We start from the raw sequence: 26,153 nt of genomic DNA, 5'->3' as shown, positions 1-26,153 counted from the left end.
TTTTTAGACCTTTCCATTTATTCACAGAAATACAAATTTTATTCTTAAGCATTGCTTTAGCTGCATTCCACAAATTTTGATAATGTTGTTTTTGCAGTACAGCTCAGTTAAAAGTACTTTTTAATATCTTGATTCCTTCATCAACCTGTGGATTATTTCTAAGTGTATTTTGTTTTTAATATTTGGAGTTTCCTTGATTACTCATTAATTTCTAACTCTTTTTGTTATGGGACAATGTACTCTGTATATATTCATTCCTTTAAAATTTGTTAAGATTTGTCTTAGGGCCCAGAATATGGTCTGTCTGGTGAACATACCATGTTGCACTTGAAAGGAATACGTATTCTGCAATATAAATATCAGTTAGGTCAAGATGGTTGACAGGATTGTTCAGATCTTTTAAGTCATTGCTGATTTTTTTTTCTTTTGTCCAGGTGTATTGATTATACTGATTTGTTTTCCCTGTGCCCAGTTCTATCAATTAGTGAGAGGAGCATTAAAATTTCCAGCTTATTATATTAGATTGTCCTTTTCCTTCATGCTGTCAGTGTTTTGCTTCTTGTATTTCGAGGCTTTGCTGTTAGGCACATGTACATTTTTTATTGTTATACACCTGCATGTTTCTGGTACTGTTTTTTGGCTTGAAGTCTACTTTATCTGATATTAAAAATAACCAGCACTAGCTTTCTTTTACTTATTGTTTGTATGGTGTGTCTTCTAAAATACCTGTGTCTTTTTATTTAAAGGGAGTTTCTTATAAAGATCATATAATTGCTTTTTTAATGTCAGTCTCTGCCTTCTGGTTGAAATGTTTAGTCCATTAAAATTTTAAAGTTTTACAGTTTGCATTACTTTGAAAAGCAAACCGGTGTTAGTTTGCTAGGTCTGCTATGACAAATTACCACAAACTGGGTGGATGAAAGAGAAATTGCTTGTGTCGCAGTTGTGGAAGAAATCAAGGTGTTGGCAGGGTTGGTTCCTTACAAGGGAAGGAACCTTGAGGGAAGAAGGGTCTGTTACAGGTTTCTTTGCTTGCTTCTCAGAGCGCCTAGGCTCGTGGCAGCAGAACTCCAGTCTTCCAGTGATGTTCTCCCTGTGTGCAAGCCTGTCTCCAAATTTTCCCTTTATGTAAGGATAGCCTACATTATCTCAGTTTAACTTGATTACCTTAGTAAAGTAGCCTGTCTCCAAATAAGTAACATCTTCAGGTGCTGGGGATTGGGACTTCGGCCTATCTTTTGGGGAGAACACAGTTCAGTCCATACCAAGACACATTGCAGTTCGACAACAGTGCAAAGGCATGTCGTGTAAAGCCCCTGTATATGTGTGTGTACATACTTGAAATATACGCAGTGGAGCTCTTCAGTACTAGGTGTGAACACTTAAAAACTCCTTCGGGACAAAGGACTTCTTTAAATGCCGTTTGACTAAAACTAACTTGAATTTGACGTGGTCATGTTAGGGATCCAAAAGAGTGAATAAATAAAAGCCCTTGAAGTTTTCTTTCTATGAATAATGATTTGATGTCAATAGCTGATATCCCTTAAGTACTATGATTGAATTCTTAAAAATGGCCGGATCATGATAGAGTGGGAGAAGGGACTGTAATTTGAAATTCTTAGACCTCTGTTCAGCTCGAGATTTCATTATTTATGGGACAGTGGCAAGTTAATTTAACCTTGTGTTTCCTCATTTATAACTGGATTTTAAAAATCTTTTTCTCAGAATTGTGAGTCCAGAAGACATAAAGACACTTTGGGAGTTAATAATTTCCAATAACTTAATAATAACTTATCTTCCCTTGATATAGAAGTTGACCATCAGCATGACTATAGCTACCAGCAGTGAGGGGAAAGTGTAACAGTTTAATGTAATTAGTTTTATTGAGTTATTGTTTAACTCCAGGTAGATTTCAGTCTTTCTTAGAGCTCTAAACTAGAAAGAACTTCTTTACATAGTAAACTGGTTGAAATGTTTATTTGATTAGAAACTAGCTGGTTATAAAACTAAATTATCTTTTTAATAAGTCAGATACAATAATCCATTTGGAATTCTTCCTGAAAACTTAATAAACACTTAAGGAAGACCCTTGGGAAATAAACCGTCATCAAGTAAAGATTGCATACACTTTTATTAGTGTTCAGAGTAAGTTAAAGCATGTTCTCAAAAATGAGTACTTGTGTGAGTCCATCTAAAAAGTTTGTTTTCTTTCATGAAAAAAATATATAGATATTTGTTCTTGCTTAGATTAACAACAGAGTGACATGTTTTCTTAGAACAAAATATAAAATATTTGGTACTTTAGTATATGATTGCTGTATCCAGGATTTCCAGTACTATGTTGAATAACGTGGTGAAAGTGGACATCCCTTTCTTGTTCCTGATCTTAACAGAAACCGTTTTAGTGTTTCCCCACTGAATAGATGTTAGCTGTGGATTTGTCATGCATGGTTTTTACTATGTTGAGGTATGTCCCCTCTATTCCGACTTTACTGAGAGTTTTTATCATAAGCGGGTGCTGCATTTTGTCATGCTTTTTCTGCATCCATTGATATGATCATATGATTTTTAATCTTTCATTTTGTTTATGTGATGTATCATGTTAGAAAATGCAGTTTTTTAAAAAAAAATACAAAAAATATATGTGTTAACAGGTATATTTACCTGGCTTATGGGCTTATTTTTTAATCAATTTTTACATTTCTAGATTTTAATTCATAATATGGTAACTTAGTAGATGTAGTTGACATAGCAAAAGCTGTTTGGAATCTTAATACATTTTAAGAATACAGAGGTCCTGAGACTAAAGAGTTTGAAATCTTGCCATCTAGTGTTGATGCTACTCTAACCACATACTAAAGGTTATCCATTTCACCATTTTTCCATGTCACTTGCTGATTATCACAGTGATGCATGTGTGACATATTCATATGTTGCAGGATTCATGTTCTGAAATACCCACAACAAAGCAGCATGCTCTCACACGCTTTACTAATATATTTAGCTCTGTACTTTATTTTTGCCATAATTACATACTTCTATTTAACACTTTCAGTGTTCTTACAATTTCTGTGCTTACTGATTATGCTGGGTTCAATAATATGCATAATCATCTCAAAACTAAGCTCAGAGAGAGCAAACTAATGAAGACTTGGAAGCAACGACTAAATGACCCTGCAAGACCATTATTACCATCTCTTGGAAGTGGACATAATTAACCCTCTTGCTCTAGAGAATAACTCTGATTTACCAGAAAATATTTATAAGTAAGGAAATATCTAATTTTTCTAAATTTGCCTGGGAAGAAAGAGCCTGTGAGGGAAGATTTTCAGATTTTGAAAGAAGGTGGGAAGTGCTAAATCCAAAATGAGTACCAGGTTTTAAGCTCTGGGTAACTGGGCAGTCAAAAGCCATTAACAGAATTAGAAATTTTATGGTGGGGTATTAGTTGGTAAAGAAAGAATCTGAGTTTATTTTCCGATGGTGAATTTGAAAGAGAGCAAATACATCCAGATGGAGTTGTCTAGCCCTCTAGCTAATCATTAGAGGCACAGAATTAAAGTTTGGGAAGGATGATGGATTTAGAGAATCGAGATGAATTCAACTAGAGGTGATAAGAGTCAGAGATCTATCAATAAGCGTATTTCATCTATTACTCAGTACTGTGTCATATTCTTGTATGTATACTATATATTAGGCACTGGGCATTTTTCATATACAGACAGACCCTGACTTACATGACTGACTTAAAAATTTTTTATTTATGATGGTATAAGTGTGATATGCATTCAGTAGACGCTATACTTTGAATTTTGATCTTTTCCTCACTTAGTGATATGCAGTATGCTACTCCCTTGTGGTGTAGGGTTCTTTTGCAGCAAATACTGTAACTAAGACTCAGCTTTTAAAATTCTGGCCCAATAGCAATTTTTTTTAAACATCATTTTGTTACAGAATTTCCCTAACTTTCTATCAGTTTGACAATTTACTATCACAGGTCATAACTTTTCCCATCCCAGGATGTTTATTTTTACTTGTATAAAAGCAGTTTATGCCCTAGCTGGTGTAGCTCAGTGGATTGAGCATCGGTCTGCAAACCAAAGGGTTGCTTGTTTGATTCCCGGTCAGGGCACATGCCTGGGTTGCAGGCCAGGTCCCCAGTGGGGGGCATATGAGAGACAATGACCCATTGGTGTTTCTCTTCCTCTCTTTCTCCCTTCTGGTCTCTCTACAAATAAATAAAATCTTTTTAAAAATAAAAATAAAAGCAGTTTCTCGCTTTCTAGATAGCTGATTACTAGTCTGAATAGATTGAAGTTACTGACTCAGTTAACCTTTCTAGGCTCTTGAGCACTGTATCTAGCACCTGTAAATGTTTGTTGAACAAACTTAAACTATGAAATAATCTCCCATTACCCCTTCCAGCTTCAAAGTTCAAATTCCTTCATTCTGTTTCTGCGTAGGGGGTGTGTCATTTGGGGGTCGGGGGGGAGGAAGAAGGGAATGCCACTTTCCAGTCTTTTTATCCATCCTTTATTTCTTTCACCTCTAAGATAGTGTTCAGGCCATGAATAGTAATGTCTACAGTATAAGAGAATGAAAACTATCTTTCCCAAAGTCATACCTCACCGTCTGACATATGGTTCCTCTGGAGACACTTAGTATAGTACTATCAAAACAGTGTTTTTCAATAGTTGTCTATATTTTCAAAGACTGGTACTCTCAAGAATAGTAGCAGTTGTGTTGAAAGGCAGTTGGGAGAAAATTGAGGATTTCATAAATATGTAGCCTCGACTATATGCTGGCCAGTATACAGGGAGAAGTAGAGATTAAGACAGCTGAGGAGAGAGCTCCTGTTGTCAAAACAAATATCAAACAGGGTTCTCAGAAACTAGCCCTTCAAAGGAGCCACAATTTGATTAATTTGTGGAACAATTCATGTCCTAGAGCATTGTTAAAAAACAAAGGAGCAGTTAGTGGATTTCAACATCTGAGTGTGTTAAGGAAAGAGGAAGAAAGCCCTATCATATCACTGTAGATCCAGGGTAACTGGACATCCCAAAGATTCACCTCTCTGAGGAACAACATAAAAGGCTTAACATTCTGGGGACTAGGATTGCAGAACAGACCTCATCTAAATTGGTCCAGCTGGTCACTGAGAAATGAGCTAGCATACATCAATAGCAAATATCAGGAAGTGGGCGTGCTTGACAATAACTGGAGTTGCTACACTATAGTATCAGTATGTCCAGTTTCCCACAAAAAATGATGAAACATGCAGAGAAGCAAGAAAGTATGGCCTGTACACAAGAAAAAAGGCAGGCAACACAAAAATTGCCTTTGTGAGACAGACCAGATGACAGGTTTAACAACAACAACAACAAAGATTTCAAAATAGCCACTATAAGTATGTTCACAGAATCAAAGGAAAGCTGATCAGCAAAGGATGGTATATGACAATTTTACATAATAGAGATAATAACAATAATAAATAGAAATTGTGAAAAAGAACCAAATGGAAATTCTATAGTTGAAAAGTACAATAACAGAAATTATAAAAAATCCACTAGAAGGATGTGACAGTACATTGGGCCTGGCAGAGGAAAGATTTAGCAGACTTGATAGCTCATTAGAGATTAAGCAAACCAAAGAACAGAGGGGAAGGATCAAAAGAAACATGAATAGAGTCTAAAAAATAATGTGGAATACTATCCAGAACACCAATATATGTGTAATGGGAGTACTAGGAAAAGGAGAGATAGGAGTAGAAAAAAAATTAGAAGAAATAATGTCAGGAACCATGCTAAATTTCTTGAAGAAATAATAACCTGTGCACCCAGGGAGCTCTATGAACTCCAAGTAAGAAAATTGAAAAGAAATCTATAGGCATATGTATCATAGTAAAAAGTTGAAAGTTAAAGACAAATATCCTTTTTTTTTTTTAAGATTTTACTTATTCATTTTTAGAGAAAGGGGAAGGGAAGGAGAAGAGAGGGGGAAAAAACATCAATGTGTGGCTGCCTCTCCCATGCACCCCACCAGGGACCCTGCCCACAACCCAGGCATATACCCTGACCAGGAATCAAACTAGTGACCCTTGGCTTTGCAGTCCAGTGCTCAATCCACTGAGCCACACCAGCCAGGGCAAGGAGAAATATCTTGAAAGCAGCAAAAGAAAAATAACTCATCACTTATAATGGACCACCCTCCCCCGCCCACCATAGATTAACAGCTAAATTCCTATTAGAAATAGGGGGGGCCGAAGAGCAGTGGTATAACATTCAAAGTGTTCGAAGAAAAACTGTCTCCCAAAACACCAATTCAAAAAAATATATGCACCCCTATATTCATAGCAGTATTATTTACAATAGCCAAGACCTGGAAACAGCCCAAGTGCCCATCAGTAGATGAGTGGATAAAAAAGCTGTGGTACATTTACACAATGAAATGTTATGTGACAGTAAAAAAGGAAGGAAGTCTTACCTTTTGCTACAGTGTAGATGGATCTGGAGAGTATTATGCTAAGTGAAATAAGCCAAGCAGGAAAAGACAAATACAATATGATCTCCCTTACGTGGAATTTAATGAATAAAATAAACTGATGAAGAAAACAGAAACAGAGGCATAAATACATGGAACAGACTGGCAGTTGTCAGGGGGTAGGGAGGCACTGGAAGAAAGAAGGTGAAGGGATTAGCGAAAGAACATACATGCATGACCCATGGACAGGAACAATAGTGTGGTGATGGCTTGAGGTGGGGTGGGGGCTAAGGGGGGAAAAGTAGGAATGGCTGTGATAGGGTAAACAGTAAAAAATAAAGAAAAAAAACTGTCAATCCAGAATCATGTACTATCTTTCTAAAATGAAAGCAAAATTTTCACCAGTAAACAAAAAAATTAATTTTTGCTAGCAGCTTAAAAGAAGCTTTTAAGATGGTAATTCAGATTCATACATGCACAAAAGAACACTGGTGTAAGAAAATACATAATTATACAAAAGAGTAGAAATAAATTTTTTCTTCTCCTTGTAACTTTTTGAAAAGCAACTTATGCCCTGGTTGGCATGGTTAAGTTGGTTGGTGTTTTACCTCAAAGTGAAAGGTCACCAGTTTGATCCCTGGTCACAGCGCGTGTGAGAGGCAGCCCATCAATGTTTCTAACTCCCTTTCTTTCTCCTTCCTTTTCCCTCCCTCTTAAAAAAAAAGAAAAGCAAGTTGTAAAATGTGCATAAATGTATATTGGGCATGTTACATAAAGACATGTTGCGTGTGGTATATTGGCCAATAACCCCACAAATACAGTAGGTGGGAGCAAAGCTATATTGGGCTACATAAATGATTACAGGAGGTAAAGAGGTAATCATAATAATGCATTACTGTGCTTGTAACATTAATATATATAATGTGTATAATACTAAAAGGGTGGAGGGATAAAGCTTTATAGAAGTAATGTTTCTATATATCACTAACATTAAGCTAGTACAAAATCAGAAGCTGATTCTGATAAGTTATGGTTTATTTGATAATATCTTGAGTAACCACTGAAAAGAATTTTAATAAGTGGAAAAATTGTTTAAAAAATTAAAATGATACATTAGAAAATATTCACTGAATGGACTCAATATGGCAGAATAGGAAGATTCTGAACTCACTTCTTCCATTGGACATACCAAGTATAGAGCTACATGTGGATCAGCTCCCTCTGTAAGAGACTTAAAAACTAGCTAAACAGCTCCTCCACAAAAAAAGGATAAAAGGACCATGTGAAGACTAATAGGAGGGGCAGAGATGTGACCTCACAAAAACTCAGCCCCATCATGGTGGCCCACAGTTGGGAAGGATCTCAGAAACTGAGAGCTTCTCCGTGAGGAGTGAGAGGCTTGTGTCCCACATCAGGTACACTAATTCTCGGAACCTGCACCAGAAAAATGTCCTCAAAATGTCTGGCTTTGGAAACCAACAGGGCTTACATCCAGGACACAGCCACAAGGCTGTGGGGAATGGAAAGTCCGCTATTAAGGGGCTAATGTTCAAATCCCTTATCCCGGGACCCAGCACAAAAGCAGCAGTTTGAAAAATGTCTAGAACCTGAGTAAAGGAGATTCATTAGCTACTCTTAGAGCATCCCTAGAGGCAGAGAGGTCTGTTGGGTCTTTGTCTAGGGATGAAGATGCCAGTGGGCACCATTTCGGTGCTCATTCCACGTTGTTAACACTGACACTGGTGGGTTATGTTTTTGAACTTCTCTCTTGCTAGGGCCTGCAGGTTTGCCCAGGCTCTGGGCTCTCCATTGAGCCTGTGCAGTTATTGGGTGCACACAGTTAACACAGGGGAGGCCCCTTGTGCACCTGTCTCTGGTGGCTAGTGGGGTCTCATTGCTGGGCCCCGTGGTACTGAACCAATCAGAGAGGCAGTTGTCGGCAAGCTACTACACCAGGGTATGGCACAGAGCACAGACTAAGAGACAGCCCCAGTCTACCTGTGAAAAAACCTGTTTGTTCTAGAGCTTCTGCCTGAGGGGCAGGCTTCAGGTCCACCACACATCTAGTGGTTACAGAGGACCTCTCAGGGAGAGTACACTGGAGGGCACTGTCTTTGTGCTCTCTGGTGGCTGTGCAGCAGCTTACCAGAACTTCCCCAAAAGGAGCTTATACACTTGTCTGGAACCTCAATGTCTGCAACTGTTGCAAGGACCCTTTCAAATACTCTGGTCTGGAGACCAGCAGGGATTATGACTGTAGTCTCAGGACCATATAAACGTGCATACTTTTAAAAGCTGATGCCTGAGAATTTGACTTCCACTGAGCCTGAAACTCACTGCTAACTGAGATCCCTCCCTTTGGAACACTGATAGAGTTTGACACAACATTGACAACTGGGACCTATCAAGAATAAATCAGCCCTGGCCAGTGTGGCTCAGTTGGTTGGAGTATCATCCTGTAAACCAGAAGATCACCAGTTCCATGCCCAGTCAGAGCACATGCCTAGGTTATGGCTTAGGTCCGTGGTCGGGGCATGTACGAGAGGCATCTGATCGATGTTTCTCTCTCACATTGATGTTTCTGTCTCTTTTTCCTTCCCTTTCCTCTCTCTAAAATCAATAAGCATATCCTTGGGATAAGCATAAAAATGTTAAAAAGAAGAACAAAAAATCAGGCTGCTTAGACAATCAGAAACATCCCAGAGATAATCTAGAGTTAGGGCAAGGTTAAACAAGTCCACTCCTTAAAGACTGGGAGAGGTAGCTATCTCACCTAATGCATAGCTACAGATATAGACAAGCATTATGAGGAAACAAAGGAATGTGTTCCAAGCAAAACAACAAGCAAGATAAAGTCCAAAGGGTGGGGCAGGGGCGGGGAACCTTCATTGAAATAGAGATAAGTTATTTACCTGGTAAAGAGTTCAAAGTATTGGTCATAAAGATGCTCACTGAACTTGGGGAAAATGGATGAACAAAGTGAGAATTTCAACAGAGATAAAATATAAGAAATTACCAGATAGAAGTCTCAGAGTTGAGGAATATAACAACTGGAAATGGACTGCATTCAAGACAAAGCAAAAGAGCAGATCAGTGACCTGGAATACGGGGCAATGGAACTCACCCAAACAGAGCAGCAAAAAGAAAAAATGTTAAAAAGCTAAAATAGCTTAAGGGACCTGTTCAACAACATTAAACAAAGCAATATTTTCATTATGGAAAGGGGCAGAAAATTGATTTGAAGAAGTAATGGCTGAAAATTTCCCTAACTTAGAGAAGCAAGCATACATCTAGGTTTAGGAAGCACAGAGATTTCCAAATAAGGTGAACCCAAGGACATCCACATCAAGACGGATTATAATTAAAATGTCAAAAGCTAAAAACTCGTAAAAGATTTCTCTTAAAATGTTAAGAGGAAAACAACTTACTATACTCAAAGGAACCCCCATAAGACAATAAGCTGATTTTTCATCAGAAACTGCAGGCCCACAGGGAGGATTATGATTTATCAAAGTGCTGAAAGGAAAAGCTTACAATCAGTAGTCTACCCAGCAAGGTTATCATTCAGAATTGAAGGAGAGGTAGAGTTTTCCAGATAAGTAAGAGCTAAAGGAGTTCGTCACCACTAAACTGGCCTTATAGGAAATGTTAAAAGGACTGCTTTAAGCAAAAAAGAAAAGGTACAAATTAGTAAGAAAACAAAAAGTTCACTTGTAAAGCAAGTAAATAGTAAAGGTAATGCATTTGCTACCTATAAAACTACTGTGAAAGCTAAAAGAAGTACAGTCATGTACTACTTAGTGACAGGAGTAAGTTCTGAGAAATGGGTCATTAGGCAATTTCATCATTATGCAAATTAAAATGTACTTGTACAAAACTAGTGGTATATAGCCTGCTGCTGTAATTGTTCTATGCTTCTGTATGACTGGCAGTGCACTAGGTTTGTTCATACCAGCATCACTGCAAACATGTGAGTAATGCGGTGTGCCATGACCTTAGGGTGGCTACAGTGTCACTAAGCAATAGGAATGTTTTCATCTCCATTATAACGTTATGAAATTATCATAAATGGGGTCTATTATTGACAGAAATGTCATTATGTGGCATGTGACTATAAAATTAATTGTAACTGCAATAATTTGATAAGATACACACAAAATTAAAAGATGTAAAATATGACATGTAAAACATTGGTGGGAGTAAAAAGTAGTTTCTGGAATGCATTCAAACTTAAATTGCTATCAACTTAAAAATATATATATATAGGCTCTGATATGTAGTTACCTCATGCTAACTATAAAGCAAAAAGATTGTCAACATAGCACTGAAGAAAGTTATCAAATCACAAGGGGAGATAGTAAAAGAAGAAAGGAACAGAGGAACTACAAAAACAGCCAGACAAATAAGTAACATAGTTTTAGTTAGTACATGCTTGTCAATAATTACTTAAATATAAATGCAAAAGACTTTGAATAACTGAATAGATTTTTTTTAAAAAATCACACACAAGACCTATCTATACATTGACTATAAGAGACTCACATCAGATCTAAGAATACACACAGGCTAAAGTGAAGAGATGGAAAAAGATATTCCAAGCAAATGGAAATGAAAAGGTAGTAGGTATAGGTATACTTATATTAACAAAATAGACTTTAAAACAAAGACTGTAATAAAAGACAAAAAAGGGAATTACATAATGATAAAGGAGTCATTCCCACAAAATACAGCATTTGTAAATATTCATGCTGCCAACATAGGTGCACCTAGATACACAAAGCAAATACTAACAGACCCCAAGGGAGAAACAAACTACAGTACAAAGATAGTAGGGGACTTGAATATACAACTTACAATAATGGATAGATCCATCTAGAAAGAACAGTAAGGGCATTTTGGCCTTAAATTACATATTAGACCATGCTGACTTAGTAGATGTATATAAAACATTGTATCAAAAAAGGAACATTCTCTAGGATAGACCACATATTAGGCCACAAAACAAGTCCTAATAAATTTAAGAAGATTGAAATATCAAGCATCTTTTCTGACCTCAATAATATGAAAGTAGAAATTGGTTACAAGAAGAAAACTAAAAATCACAAATATGTGGAAATTGAACAAAATATTCCTGAATAACCAGTGGATCAGCCAAGAAATCAAAGGGGAAATAAAAAAGAATACCTTGAGACAAATGAAAATAGAAGCATACCATTCCAAGATCTTTAGGATGCAGCAAAAGCCATTTTAAGAGGAAAGTTTTTGGCAGTACAGGCCTACTTCAAGAAACATGAAAAATCTCAAATAAACAATCTAGTTGTATGCCTAAAGGAATGAACTATTCAAAAGAAGGACCAATGAAACCCAAAGTTAGTAGAAGGAAGTAAATAATAAAGATCAGAGCGAAAAATAAACAAACGAGATTAGAAAAACAGTAGGGGGAAGAACAATGAAATTAGGACTATTTCTTTGAAAAGATAAACAAAATCGCCAAACCTTAGCTAGAATTACTGAGAAAAAAATGGCTCAAATAAAATCAGATATGACATTTCAACTGATACTACAGAAATACAAAGAATTATGAGACTACTATGAACAATTATATGCCAACAAAAGGAACAATCTAGAAGAAATGGATCGATTCCTAGTAATATACCATTTTTTAAGACTGAATCATGACAAAATAGAAAATTTGAATAATAACCATAATAGTAAATAGATTGAATCAATAATCAAAACAGTTTCAACAAAGTCCAGAACCAGATGCATTCACTGGTAGAATTCTATCAAATATTCAAAGAAGGCTTAATGCCTATCTTTCTGACACTCTTTCAAAAATTGAAGAGGAGGAATGCTTCTTGACTCAACAAGTTTGGTATTACCCTGATACCAAAACTAAACAGGGATACGACAAAAAAAAAAAGAGAGAGAGAGAGAGAGAAGGGGTAAGAGAGAGAATTAGGTCAATATCCCTGATGGACATTGATGCAAGAATCCTCAAGAACATATTAGCAAGCTGAATTAAGTAGTATTAAAAGGATCATACACATGACCAAAGGGGATTGATTCCTGGGAAGAAATAATGGTTCAGCATCCACAAATCAATATGAGACATCACAGAGAAAAGTCATGATCATCCAGTAGAAGCAGAAAAAGCATTTGATACAAAGTTGAGCATTCATTTATGATAGTCTAAAGAAAGTGGCTGTAGAGGGAACCTACCTCAACATAATAAAGGCCACATATGAAAAACCCACAGGTAACATCATACTCAATGGTGAAAAGCTGAAAGATTTTCCTCTAAGATCAAGAATAAGACAAGAATACCTACTACTTTTATTCAACACAGTATTGGGAAGTCCTACCTACAGCAGTTAGGCAAAAAATGAAAAAGAAATAAAAAGCATCCAAATTGGAAAGGAAGTGGTGCAACTGTCACCATTTGCAGTTGATGTGATACTATATATAGAAAACTCTAAAAACTCTACCAGCAAACTCTTAAACTAATAAATGACTTTAGTCAGGTTGCAGGATACAAATGTCAGTATACAGAAATCAGTTGTGTTTCTGTATGAGCTGTCAGAAAGAGAAATTAAGAAAATCCATTGAATGGGATAAAATATCTAGGAATAAATTTAACCAAGGAGATGAAAGACATGTACACAGAAAACTAGAACACACTGATGAAAGAAATTGAAGACACAAACAAATGGAAAGATATCCAAGAGTCATTAATTGTGGTAATTCCATTAACATGTCCATACTACCCAGAGCACTTTACAGATTCAGTGAAATCTTTATGAAAACTCCCAACGGCATTTTTCACAGAACTAGAACAAATAAACCGAAAATTTGTGTAGACATACAAAAGACCAAATAGCCAAAGCAAGCTTGAAAAACAACAAAGTTGAAGGTACCATGTTCCCTGATTTTACACAATACTACAAAGCCATGGTATCGAAACAGCATGGTACTTGCACTAAAACAGACGCATAGACCAATGGAACAGAGAACAGAAATACACTTAATGCATATGTGGTAAATTATGACAAAGGTATACAATGGGCAAAGGACAATGTTTTTGATAAATGGTGCTGGGAAAACTGGACAGATACATGCAAAAAAATTAACCTAGACCACTACCTTATACCATACACAAAAATTAACAGAAAATTGATGAAGGACTTGACTGTAAGACCTAAAGCCATAAAACTCCTAAAAGAAGACATACATAGGCAGTAAGCTCTTTGACATTGGTCTAGGTGTTAAATTTGGAGATAGGACTCCAAAAGCAAAGGCAACAAAGAAAAATTAACTAATGGGATTACAGTCTTCTGCATAGCAAAGTAAGCTATCAAAAAGGGGGGGAGGCAGCCTGAGTGTTGGAAAATCTTATATCCAATAAAAGTTTAATATCTAAAATATTTAACTCAAAAACTAACATACTCCTAAAGAACCAATGTGTCAAAGAGGAAATTAGAAAACATCCAGAGGTGATTGCAAATGAATTTATAATATATTAAAATGTATGGTGTCCAAACTTAGCAGCACTTAGATGGAAATTTATAGCTGTAAATACTTATATTTGAGAAGGAAGACCTCAAATTAATTATCAACCTTCAACCTTAAGACACTGTAGGAAAGAAAGCAATCTAAACCTGCAGCAAGCAGAAGGAAGGGAATGTTATAATGGAACACTGAATAGTCAAAAATAAAATTAGGACACAGTTCCATTCATAATAGCATCAAAAGTAATTACGTAGAAATAAATTTAACAAAGGAAATTTATACTCTGAACACTATGAAATATTGTTTAAAGGAATTAAGGACAGTCTCAAGTAATAGAAAAACATCCCTTGTTTGTAAATTGGAAGACTCAGCATTGCAAAGTGGCATTTCTCCCCAATCTAATGTACAAATTGAGCACAATCCCTATCAAAATCCCCACTGACTTTTTTGGGAAGACAGAATAAATTCTTTATTTTTTCCCTCTATTTTAAAAACTAGTTTTCAAAATAAGTACTTGGTTCAGTAGCATCTTTTTTATTCTTTAAAAAAAATTATTTTATTTTTTTAATTACAGTTTACATTTAATAGTTTATATTAGTTTCAGGTATACAGCATAGTGGTTAGACAATTAAATATATACTTTACAAAGTGTTCCCCCTGAAATTTCCAGTGCCCATCTGACACCATACATAGTTACTGCAATATTATCAACTATGTTCCCCATGCTGTACTTTACACCCCCCGTGACTGTTTCGTGACTGCCAATCTGTACTTCTCAGTCCCTTCACGTTTTTCACCCATCCCCCAACACCCTGCCCCTCTGGCAGGTAGCATCTTTAAAGGTGACAAATTAGTTTTGTCTTTGTTTCAAGTGTCATGTGAACTCATGACTTTAAGTATATTTCATGTGTTGCAGTTTATTCCATTTTGGCCATTCAGAACCTCCTTAAATTGACTTGAGTTTCAATACATCCCTAATCATTGATGGCCTTGCTCTCTGCTAAGCTGTTGGAGGTGGGCATTTAATGGCTCAGAAGTGTACTCAGCCTTTTTTCACAGGAGCCATGTTTCCTTTTAATGGGAAATGGAGTTTGAAAGCCAGTCTGGAAAGCAGTCTGGATTGTTGAAGATTAACTACATTATGAGTTCATTCTGATGCTTTTAATTCAAATTCAAGACTGTAAGTTTAAATTGCAACTTTTTCTTCGCCTTTTAACCAATAGTAATGAGCAGGTATAGGCATTTTAGATAACCAAACCAGGTAGAAATTTCATGGCATATATTTATCCATTCACATATTTCATTGACTCTTTTGTGTGTATTATGCTCAGTACTGGACAGGATCAAAAGAGAAATTAGGCACCATAAAATGTTTCACTGAATCCTTTCACTCTGCCTGCTCCAAACTTCTCACAATTTACATTTCTTCTGTTCCTCTTCCATACATTCTTCAGATGTCTTCAGTTCTAATTTTGAATAGTGAAATTTATCAGTGATTTACATAAAATGCCTATTTAGGTCCAGCTCTGGCCTCTTCCCTGAACTCTAGACCATAATGGGCAACTTTCAGATTCAGCATGCCTAAAACAAAATACTTCTTTTCATTCATCATTAATCCCTATCAAAACCGGTTCTTCCTTTCATTTTCCATCTTGTTTGGTGAAAACACCGTCTACTCAGTCATCTGTGTTGAACACCCAAGGTCAGATTCTTCTCTCCTAGCTACGCCCCACCCCATCCCATCCCACAGCTATGTCACAATGGTTTTAACTCTTCCGTATTCTCAGATTTTTTTTAAATCCCCACCCAAGGACATTTTTTTTCCCCATTGCTTTTAGAGAGAGACACACAGAGAGAAATATCTATTGGTTGCCTCCCGTATATCCAGACTGGGGATTGTATGTGCCCAAAACAGGGATTGGACTAGCAGCCTAGGTATGTATCCTGACTAGGATTGAGCCCACAACCTTTGGGCTTTGGGACAACACTCCACTTAACTGAACCACACCAGCCAGGGTTCTCAGGTATATTTTATTCTGCCTTTTCAACTCAAAATTATCCTCACTGCCACCAACTTGGTTCGTTTTTATCATATACTATTGTACTAGCCACCCTTAAATCTACTCTCAATGTTGTCACCAGGATAATTTTTTAAACATGTAGATATAACTATACTACTCCCCAATGGCTCTCCATACCTATTGACCTAGGTCCTTAGCATTGCATAAACATAACCAGCCATGGACAAAGTAATATTCTGAGTCTCAATTGCCTCTGTAAAATCAGAATATTATCATCTTACCTCATGTAAGATAATATCTAAAGCTCCTAGTGTTACATCTGCTGGAGAGTGGACAGTTAGCCAGTACAAACAATATTTTCATGTGTATATATCTCTTACAGTTATTTTAAACTCTGTGTTCCTCCCCTAGACCTTCTTCTCTGTCCTTGATTAGTTTTAATTAGAATATAGGGTAAGAATGAAATTATCTCAATTTAGTTTCAGCTTAATTAAAATCTTGCATCATTTGTAAAGTTAACATCCAGTTTTGAGATGTGGTTGGGTATTTAAGCCTGCAGATTCTTTTAATAAACATCACCTTTTCCCATCCAAATTACTTTTAAGGTTAGCAGTCTCTCATTACTTTTCTTAATATCATCTTAGGCAGCCACCTTACTGTATATGCTGACTACTAGTATTTTGTATTAGGCATGCTGAATTATCAGATCCTCTGATAGTTCTTATGAGCTAATAATCTTCATAGCAAAATATACATATTCACAGTGTGCTCTTGTCATATAAGAAATAGAGTATTTTGAAATTTGATCTCCATTTCATTTTTACTCACATTTTTTGTAATAATAGTAGCTAACATTTATTGAATGCTTACTCGATGCCAGGAATTGTGCTATAATATTTTAATCCTCTTGCCTAAGATTTAATGCCTGGTTGGTAAATGGAAGAGTAGGAATTCAAAATGTAAGATTTGTGTAACTGAAATCATTCCCTTTTAACAACTAGACTATATACCTTATTTGGCAAAAAGTTTTCAACCCAACTACAGGAAAAGTCACAGGATTTTTTTCTCCTTAAAGTCCGTATTGTTTAGCAGCCACCACTTTGATAAGCACGTGTACTATTCCATAAGTAATTCGGAATCAGAGGGTTGGGAAGGTAACTATTTCTGAATTACCTACTAGTTCAAATTACAAACTATTACACAAAGAGACCTTTATTAATGGTGCATAAATTCTACATTAGTAATTGGAATTAAGTAATATTTATCTTTACTCAAGAATTTTAAATGGCCAAATATATAACTTTATACATGTATATACATATATACATGCTCATCTACACAGAAAGGTGTGAGGTGTTTAACAGAATTATCTAATTTATGAAAATTTTAGGTTACACTTTCTGGCTTCTGAATGATCCATATTACATTTGACTTTTTCAAATAATGTAATTCATCCCAAGTTTTGCCACAATGTATGATATTGTAGTATTTCCAAATTATATTTCTCTGTGTAATTTTTTAATACAGAATGTATTATAATGAAACTGAGTTTCCATAGCTGTGTGTTGGGAAACTCACGTAATAAACACATGGTATATGAGGCATTTTTCAGTCTGACTTCATCTTTCTCTCATTTCATACCTCTGGCTGTATCAGACTTTGTACCATGTATGCATAATTGTATCGAACAAGTTCGAGTTATGGAAGGTACTCAGAATCCATTTTTTTTTTTTTTGTCTTCCACTTCAGTGTCTGTTCCACTATCCATTTTAATTTATTCTGCAGGGTTAATTTTCCCTTCAGTTCCTTGAAGGGCAAGTCAGTAACTTTGCTAGTCACTCTCAGGAAGCAGTTATTTTCCAGAACTTAATTCGGAGTTAAAGGTTTCTCTCCTTACCTACCTCAGGCCTTCTGTGGGCCTGCAGTGAAAGGTGAGGGTTTTTTGGCTTCCTTTTGCTTTCTGTCTTTTCTCCTCTTTGTGCTTTTACTATTCTTCATTTTTTTCCCCTCTCTAAAGATTTTATTTATTTACTGTTAGAGAGCGGGGAAGGGAGAGAAACATCAGTGTGCCTTTTGCATGCCCCAAACCAGGGACCTGACCAGGAATCAAACCAGCAACCTTTAAGCTTGCGAGATGATTCCCAGCCCACTGAGCCACACAGTGAAGGCCCCTTTTCATTTTCTGACTGTAGTTTCTGGCCCTTCCAGGATTGGTAGAGGCAAGAGTTGAATAAGAAATTAAGGTCTTAGCCCTGGCTGGCGTAGCTCAGTGGATTGAGCGCCGCCTGGGAACCAAAGTGTCCCAAGTTCGATTCCCAGCCAGGGTACATGCCTGGGTTGCAGGCCATAACCCCCAGCAACTGCACATTGACGTATCTCTCTCTCTCTCTCTCTCTCTCCCTCTCTCTCTCTCTGTCTCCCTCCCTTCCCTCTCTAAAAATAAATAAATAAAATCTTTAAAAACAAAAAGAAATTAAGGTCTTTAATAGTAATAGCAGCTGCAACCAGTGTTTTTATAACATTAAGTCCTGACTGGTGAGGCTCAGTGAATTGAGCACCAACCTGCAAACCAAAAGGTCACCACTTCAACTCCAGTCAGGACACAGGCCTGGGTTGCAGGCCAGGTCCTCAATTGGGGGCATGCGAGGTGGTGGATCAGTGTTCCTCATACACATCCATGGTTCTCTCCCTTCCTCTCTCTCTAAAAATAAGTAAAATAAAACCTTTATATGGTATTTATTTTGTGCTTGGTACTATTATAAGCAATATATATGTATTAAGCCAGTTATCATTCAGACCTCTCTGAGATAGGTTCTCTTGCCCCTCTTTTACTGCTGCAGAAATTAAGGTACAATTAGTGACTTGCCAAGGTCGCACATACACATGGCAGAACAAGGATGCAAATCCAGCATTCTGGCTCCTGAGTCCTGTTTCTACCATTCCACTGTATTGCTTTTACATGCTGTCGGAAGATGGTAAGCATACTTCCCAGTTTGGTCCAGAGTTCAAATCAGACTCATACCCTTCAGATTTTTTTCAAGTGTGACACATTTTCTAGAGGCCTGAGACAAAGAGTTAACATGCAGCCCCTTACCTGGGCACAGGGGTTGGGGTGGGGGATAGTGTTTGGAACTCAGAACACATCAATCATTCTCCACAAAAATTCTTTTCTAATCTTTAACTACTTGAACCTTGAAAGTAGACGTAATCCCAGGTTGAAAAGTAGTTTTCCACTAACTCCATGCATGGGTGGTCTTGCACCTCACTTTATAATATAGTATCTGTTGTTTGGGGCCTCCACCCAAACCAAGATTGGAAAGGTTGCACTTTAACACCCGTTTGCATATATTCTCCAGATACACTATTTAATTTCTTGCCCTTAAACACCTTTGTTCATATTGTCCGCAGATTAAGACTGTATCACTGGCTCTGAAGGCATGTTTTCTCCCTGAACCAATGATCCCCATCAAAGCACTCTTGATATTCAGGACTTTTTTTAAAAAATCCAGTTTACTGGGGTGCAGGAAATAAAGAACTTTATATAGCCTTCTGTTGTATTCTTCTTCATCTCATTCCTATAAAAAAAAATCAATAAATGCATTCAGTGATGGTTTGCTTAGAATAATCCTAGCTGTCTAGTGTCTCATTTTGATCACTTGTGGAGCAAGTATATATTTGAGCTGTTAACTCTAATTTATGGTCAAGATAATTATTTTAGTGTCTTTACCTGGCAGTCTTTGCCCAGAGCTTTATGCCTTTTATCCTTTCTATGGTGTCATCAGACAGGAAAGAGGACCTGGTAGATCAGTTTGTCTTCCTGTATTAGAATATTCAGCTGAAAAGCTTTAGTGAGGTTTTTTTTTTTCTTTTCCCCTTCACAAATATATTTACCTGCATAGAACTTTTGAAGGGATTGTTTGATGTTTGAACTGACTTTGCCCTCTGCATGCTCACATTTAGAATATCTTCATGCCCATTAACAAGTTGCCAATCAGGTATACACAATGTACAGGGTGCATCATTCACTGACCTCTTGTGTGATCCCTTGATAACCCAAAACTCCCTTCTGCATCATCCCCTGGCAGAGTTCTACTTTCATTAGGCCTGTCCTCGGTGATGCCTCTTTTCCATTTCACATTGTGAATTAAGTGTTCCATTTTTTGTTTTTGCACAGCACTGCAGCATACCTCTTGTAGTCTTAGGCACTTATGTCTTCTTTATAAGGACTGCAGGCTTATTATTAAGTTTTTATAATGTCAAGAAAATCAGTGTTACGATTTGACTGTCAGAATACCTGATTGAGCCTTACTAATATGTGTGTCCAAAACAGAAAGGTAAAAATAGTAAAGGACACTCAGTTATAATCCTGCCATACCTGTACTGTTGTGTGCAGTTCTGGTCACTGGTTGTAATGACCTGTCGAGAGTAGGGATTGTTCAGAGCTGAGCAATCTGAATAGCAAGGGCATTAATCAGATTTTAAGGAGCACTTAATGGAACAAGAGATACTTAGTTTAAAGAGGAAAACCTTAGGAAAGACTGGGATGTGATTGCCATCTTCAGTTTTTGAAAGCCTTTTCAAGGGGAAAGAAAGAAAAAGAGAGTGAACACCCATACTCCTCCGAACGAGGAGGAGTATTCCTTGAATACAAAGGAAGCTGCTGCACATGCATGCAGCCACTCTAGGCACTTCAGAAGGGTCATGGCTTCCTGCAGGGACCTGTGAGTGTCTGCTGAAGACCTTACATTGTCCTGATCTGTGTGTGCAGGTTAGCACACAGATGGGGTCATAGTTCTCATGTTCTTTTATCACATTTTTCACTGAGTATGCACAAATAATAACTATAGTTATTGAATGTTCACTGTATGTCAGTAATTGTGTGTCCATTTAATACTTAGAACCAAACATTTGCTTCTTCAGGTCCATTAAATACTCATTTTTAACATCATCTTTAATTGGTGGTTGATTTTTGAGGCACTTGATGTCTTATTTATCTAGAAATAATTTACAAAAAGTATTTCCCCAAATTTGCTTTGTTTTGCATTTATTTCAATACCAGCTATTTTATTTTAAAAAATTACTCAGCTTAAGTAAAATAATTACTGTACATGACTATGCGTTCTGCATTGGGAAAGTGCTGTGGCCTGAGGGTCAGAAGACCCTGATCGGCTTTGGCTGTCCTTTGGTAGTCACTGACCCGAGCAAACGAACATTTTCCCGTCTCTGTCAAAGGGCTACTGCCAGCCTCCTCACCTCACATAGAGGGTGTGAAAAAGAGGCCGGGGGGGGGGGGGGGGGGGGGGGGGGGGGGGGGGCGGAGCACTATAAAAACTGACGCATTACCATATTGCTACATTAAAAGTCTTTGAGAATTTGAGTTTTTTATATTCTTAGTAAATCAGTATAAAATCTATTAATAGTAAACCAGGTGTCTTTTTTTCTTTCAAGGAAAATCCAGTCATTTGATTACTAAACATTTTTTTACATAAATTTAATTCCAGAAAGGTTTTACTGTGTTAGTAATCTAAACAACTATAACCACTTCTATTTGTTGAGGATTTACAAAGTGCCAAATACTGTGCTAAAGCATTTACTACATACATTATTTCATTTAGTATTCATAACAGCCACTGAGGAATTGTTGAAGAGAGCATCCAAGCCTATCACATTCTAAAACCTGGACTCTTAACCCTCTATATTTAACCACTTTATGTTCTAAAAGAGGCAGTATATGGCATTGAAGTTAAATAGGTTCTGGAACCAGGCTACCCAGGTCTGCCACTTAATAACTTCTTTACTTCACAAGGTAATTAACCCTTTTCTGTCACATGGGTTATAATGCTCTGATAGAGCTATAATGACAGTTGAATAAATTCAAATGTAAAGCAGTTAAAACTGTACAGTTCATTAAAACATTAGCTCATACACTTCACTGATTAGACAGTTTGGGGGACAGGTAAAAGGAATTTACAAAAACTTTTTTTTGCACATGAAGATTTCATGAAGAGTTTTACTTATTAAATTTATTGGAGCAACATTGTTTAATAATATAGAAATTTCAGGTGTACAATGTTATAATTGAACATCTGTATACTCTCCTGTGTGCTCCAGTCTCCTTTGTGTCAGTATGTACTTGACCACCACCGTTGCCCTCCACAACCATTCTGTTGTCTGTGTCCATGAGTTTGCTGTTTTCTGTTACATATCCCTCACGTGGTGAAGTCATACAGTTCTTGTCCTTTTCCATATGATTTATTTCACTTAGCATAATACTCTCAGGATCCATCTATGTTTTTGCAAATGGCAATACGTCACCTTTATGGCAGATAGTATTCCATTGTATATGAGAGGAAGTAAGCTGAAAGGTGTTTATAGGGAAAGTGATGTAATAAATAATAATACACAAATAAACCTCTTATCTTTATAAATAAGTGTTTTTTAACTTTTCAGCTAAACACCCAGAAGTGGGGTTGCTATTCTTATTTTTTTAGGAACCTCCCTACTGTTTTCTATAATGGCTGTACCAATTTACATTCCCACCAGCAGTGTATGAGGATTCCCTTTTTTCCATATTCTCTCCAATACTTGTTACCTCTTGTCTTTTTAATAATAGCCATCCTCATTGTGGTTTTGATTTGCATTTCCCTACTAATGAGTGATGTTGAACATCTTTTCATATATCTGTTGGCCATCTTTGTGTCTTCCTTGGAAAAGAAGGAGGTCCTCTGCCCATTTTTTAATCAGTCTTTTTGTTGAGTTGTATAAAATTTTAATATATTTTAGATATTAGCTCCTTAATCAGAAGTATCATTTACAAATCTCTTCTCTCATTCACTTGGTTGCCTTTTTGTTTGTTGATGCCTCCTTTTGCTGTACGGAAGCTCTTTAGTTTGATGGAGTCCCATTTGTTTATTTTTGCTTTTTTCCTTTACCTTTGGAGTCAAGTTCACAAAAACATCTGTTGAGACCAGTATCCATAAGCTTAATGCTTATGTTTTCTTCTGTGTATTTTATTGTCAGGTCCTACATTCAGATCTTTAATCCATTTTTAGTTAATTTTTGTGTGTAGTGTAAAGTCAGAGTCTAGTTTCATTTTTTTTGCACATGGCTGTTCAGTGTTCCCAGCATCATTCATTGAAGAGACTGCTTTCTCCATTGCATATCCTTGGCTTCTTTGTTGAAAATTAGTTGCCCATATATGTGCCATCTGTCAGCTTTTTGATTTAGCACAGTGGCTGTGTGAAAACTATCTAAATCACCTATTCGACTACTAAACCATCAATTAATGCTCATTTTATGTATTTTTAGGTCAATTCTGATTCATTTGCATCCTTGAAGAGCATCTGTAGAAGAGGAAGAAAAAGATGGGTGTGAAAACATTTACTCATAGTTCTTCTTCTCACAGCCAGGAAATGCTTGGAAAACTAAATATGCTGCGAAATGATGGACATTTTTGTGATATCACTATTCGTGTCCAGGACAAAATCTTCCGGGCACATAAGGTGGTACTAGCAGCTTGCAGTGATTTTTTTCGCACCAAACTTGTAGGCCAAGCAGAGGATGAGAACAAGAATGTGTTGGATTTGCATCATGTGACAGTAACTGGTTTTATACCTCTTCTAGAATATGCTTACACAGCCACTCTGTCAATTAACACAGAAAATATCATTGATGTTCTAGCTGCAGCCAGCTATATGCAAATGTTTAGTGTTGCTAGCACCTGCTCAGAGTTCATGAAATCAAGCATTTTATGGAATACACCCAACAGCCAACCAGAAAAGGGTCTAGATGCTGGACAAGAAAATAACTCTAACTGCAATTTTACTTCTCGAGATGGAAGCCTTTCACCAGTATCTTCAGAGTGCAGTGTGGTAGAAAGAACCATCCCTGTCTGCCGAGAATCCCGGAGAAAGCGCAAAAGCTACATTGTTATGTCTCCTGAGAGTCCTGTAAAGTGTACCACTCAAACAGGTTCTCCCCAGGTGTTGAATTCTTCAGCTTCCTACTCAGAAAACAGAAATCAAGCAGTTGACTCTTCTTTAGCTTTTCCCTGGACTTTTCCTTTTGGGATTGATCGAAGGATTCAGCCTGATAAGGTTAAGCAGGCAGAAAATACCCGGACTTTAGAATTACCTGGCCCATCTGAAACAGACAGAAGAATGGCCGATTTTGTGACTTGTGAGAGCACAAAAACTACCTTGCCTCTGGGTGCCGAAGAAGATGTCCAGGTCAAAGTAGAAAGGTTAAGTGATGAGGAGGTTCATGAAGAAGTGTCCCAGCCTGTCAGTGCATCTCAGAGTTCACTGAGTGATCAGCAGACAGTGCCAGGAAGTGAACAAGTCCAAGAGGACCTTCTGATTAGTCCGCAGTCTTCATCTATAGGTACTGTTTTCTGTGTTTTTCATGATGCTGTAGTGGAGTCAGATTAAGCAATTTTTGAGTGCTTACTAAAGGTTTATGCTGGGTCCTATAGGAAATATTAGGAAGAATAAAACACAACTGGATTTTTTTAGATGCTGTTAATACTGTAAATTTCTTTATAAGTTATACATTGGGGAAGAAAGAAAATAGTTGAAATTTGATGGGACAAAGGCAGGTAGATATAGATATATATGAGTGGATTGTAAATTACTTTCAGTGCAAAAAATACCAGTTTAAAAAAATCCAGTTAGTGTTTCATTCTTTATTAAAATATTTATTGAAAACTTAACATGTGCCAAACATTGGGGATACATGATTAAAAGAAGAAAAAGAAATAGTTGCTGCATTGGAGGATTTAGTAGTCTAATTGAGGAAGCAGATGTGTAAATGAATGGTGAGTGCTAGGCTAGAGGCCTGAACAAAGTGTTATGGGTTCCCAAAGGAAAGAACAAGTTAACACTATATTTAAGCTGGATGCTGAGTAGGAGTTGCCCAGGCAAGGGATGGCATTTCTTTGAAAATATATAAAAGCACCGAGGTATGGAACAGTAATTGTGTTTGGTAACCAGCGAATTCATTGCAAAATAATGTGAATAAAACATGGGAGCCTGCAGATATGGAAAATAATAGGAGATATGACAAAATGAGTGTGTGAGACCAGGTTGTGAAGAACTTTGAACCCTGGTCTCAGGTAGGATTGCATTCAACTGCATGTAACAGAATTCCTTCAGGGTAGCTTAAACCAAACAGGATTTTAATTTTTTATCCCATGAAGCATTCAGAAATAAGCAGTCCAGGACTGGTACAGTGTCTCTACAGTGTAATCAGTGACATGGGCCCCTGGCATATTTATAATTTACTGGCCTTATTTTGTCAGTTTCACTTGTGTGCTTACTGCTTTGTGGTTACAAAATGTTTGCTTGATCTTTAGCCTTATATTCTAGAAAAGAGTAGTGCTTATATCAGGAAAGCACAAATATTCCCAGAAATTCCTTAAAAATTTGTGCCAGGTTTTGTCAAATGGTTTTTCTAGCTGCAAGGGAATCTGGCAAGATACGTAATTAGGTGGGTGTGAAATTGTCTCAAACAAAATTAGAGGAAAATGAATATTGTATGCAACTAGTAGTGTGTGCTATAGCTAGGCTCGGATTTTATTCTGGTGATAAGGAATCTACTTTAAAGGGAATAAAAGAAATATTTACTGATATTTTAGGAAAATTAACTTGGTGTTGATATTCAGGGAGTTTGGGCCAACCAGTTACCATATGGTTGTCCTTGTATGAGTGAAGATGCTTAGACAAAATCTATAAAGAAAATAGGCATATAGCCTTGGCCAGTGCAGCTCAGTTGGTTAGAGCATTGTCCTGTAGACAAAAAGATTGCAGGTTTGAGCCCTAGTCTGGGTGTATATGAGAAGGTAAGCAATTGATAGTTCCCTCTCACATTGATATCTATATCTGTCTGTCTATTTCTCTCTCCTTTCCTCTCGCTCTAGAAAAGCAGTGGAAAAAAAATTCTCAGATAAGGATTAAAACAAATGGGTATTAAGAGACTTTGTAAATGTAAAATAAGAATCATTACTTCCTGATGATACTGAATAGGTAAATTGAGGATATAGGAGGGGTTGGAGTACTCTGGATGACTAGGAAATATATTGATAACATACAGACGTGGGCAAAAGAAATAGGTTTACAATTATGAGTGCACAAAACAGTTTATTTT

The 26,153-nt window shown here is 36.9% G+C and overlaps 1 protein-coding gene across 4 annotated transcripts in view; it reads left to right on the top strand.

The window, feature by feature from the left end:
- ZBTB44 (zinc finger and BTB domain containing 44) overlaps window positions 1–26,153 on the top strand; it is a 55,882-nt gene that overhangs the window by 9,341 nt on the left and 20,388 nt on the right. For 3 of the 4 annotated variants that reach the window (XM_036014293.1, XM_028527339.2, XM_028527340.2), the window contains exon 2: window positions 23,319–24,392. The exons of the other annotated variant lie outside the window; for it this stretch is intronic. In XM_036014293.1, the coding sequence (XP_035870186.1) occupies window positions 23,375–24,392 (1,018 nt within the window). In that variant the 5' untranslated portion in view covers window positions 23,319–23,374. The remainder of the gene's footprint in view (window positions 1–23,318; window positions 24,393–26,153) is intronic. 4 annotated transcript variants of the gene reach the window in all.

This window comes from Phyllostomus discolor, chromosome 13 (assembly GCF_004126475.2).
Source record: "Phyllostomus discolor isolate MPI-MPIP mPhyDis1 chromosome 13, mPhyDis1.pri.v3, whole genome shotgun sequence".
NCBI lineage: Eukaryota > Metazoa > Chordata > Mammalia > Chiroptera > Phyllostomidae > Phyllostomus > Phyllostomus discolor.
The sequence above is the reverse complement of the archived record's forward strand: the minus strand, read 5'-3'. Positions and strand labels throughout refer to the sequence as shown.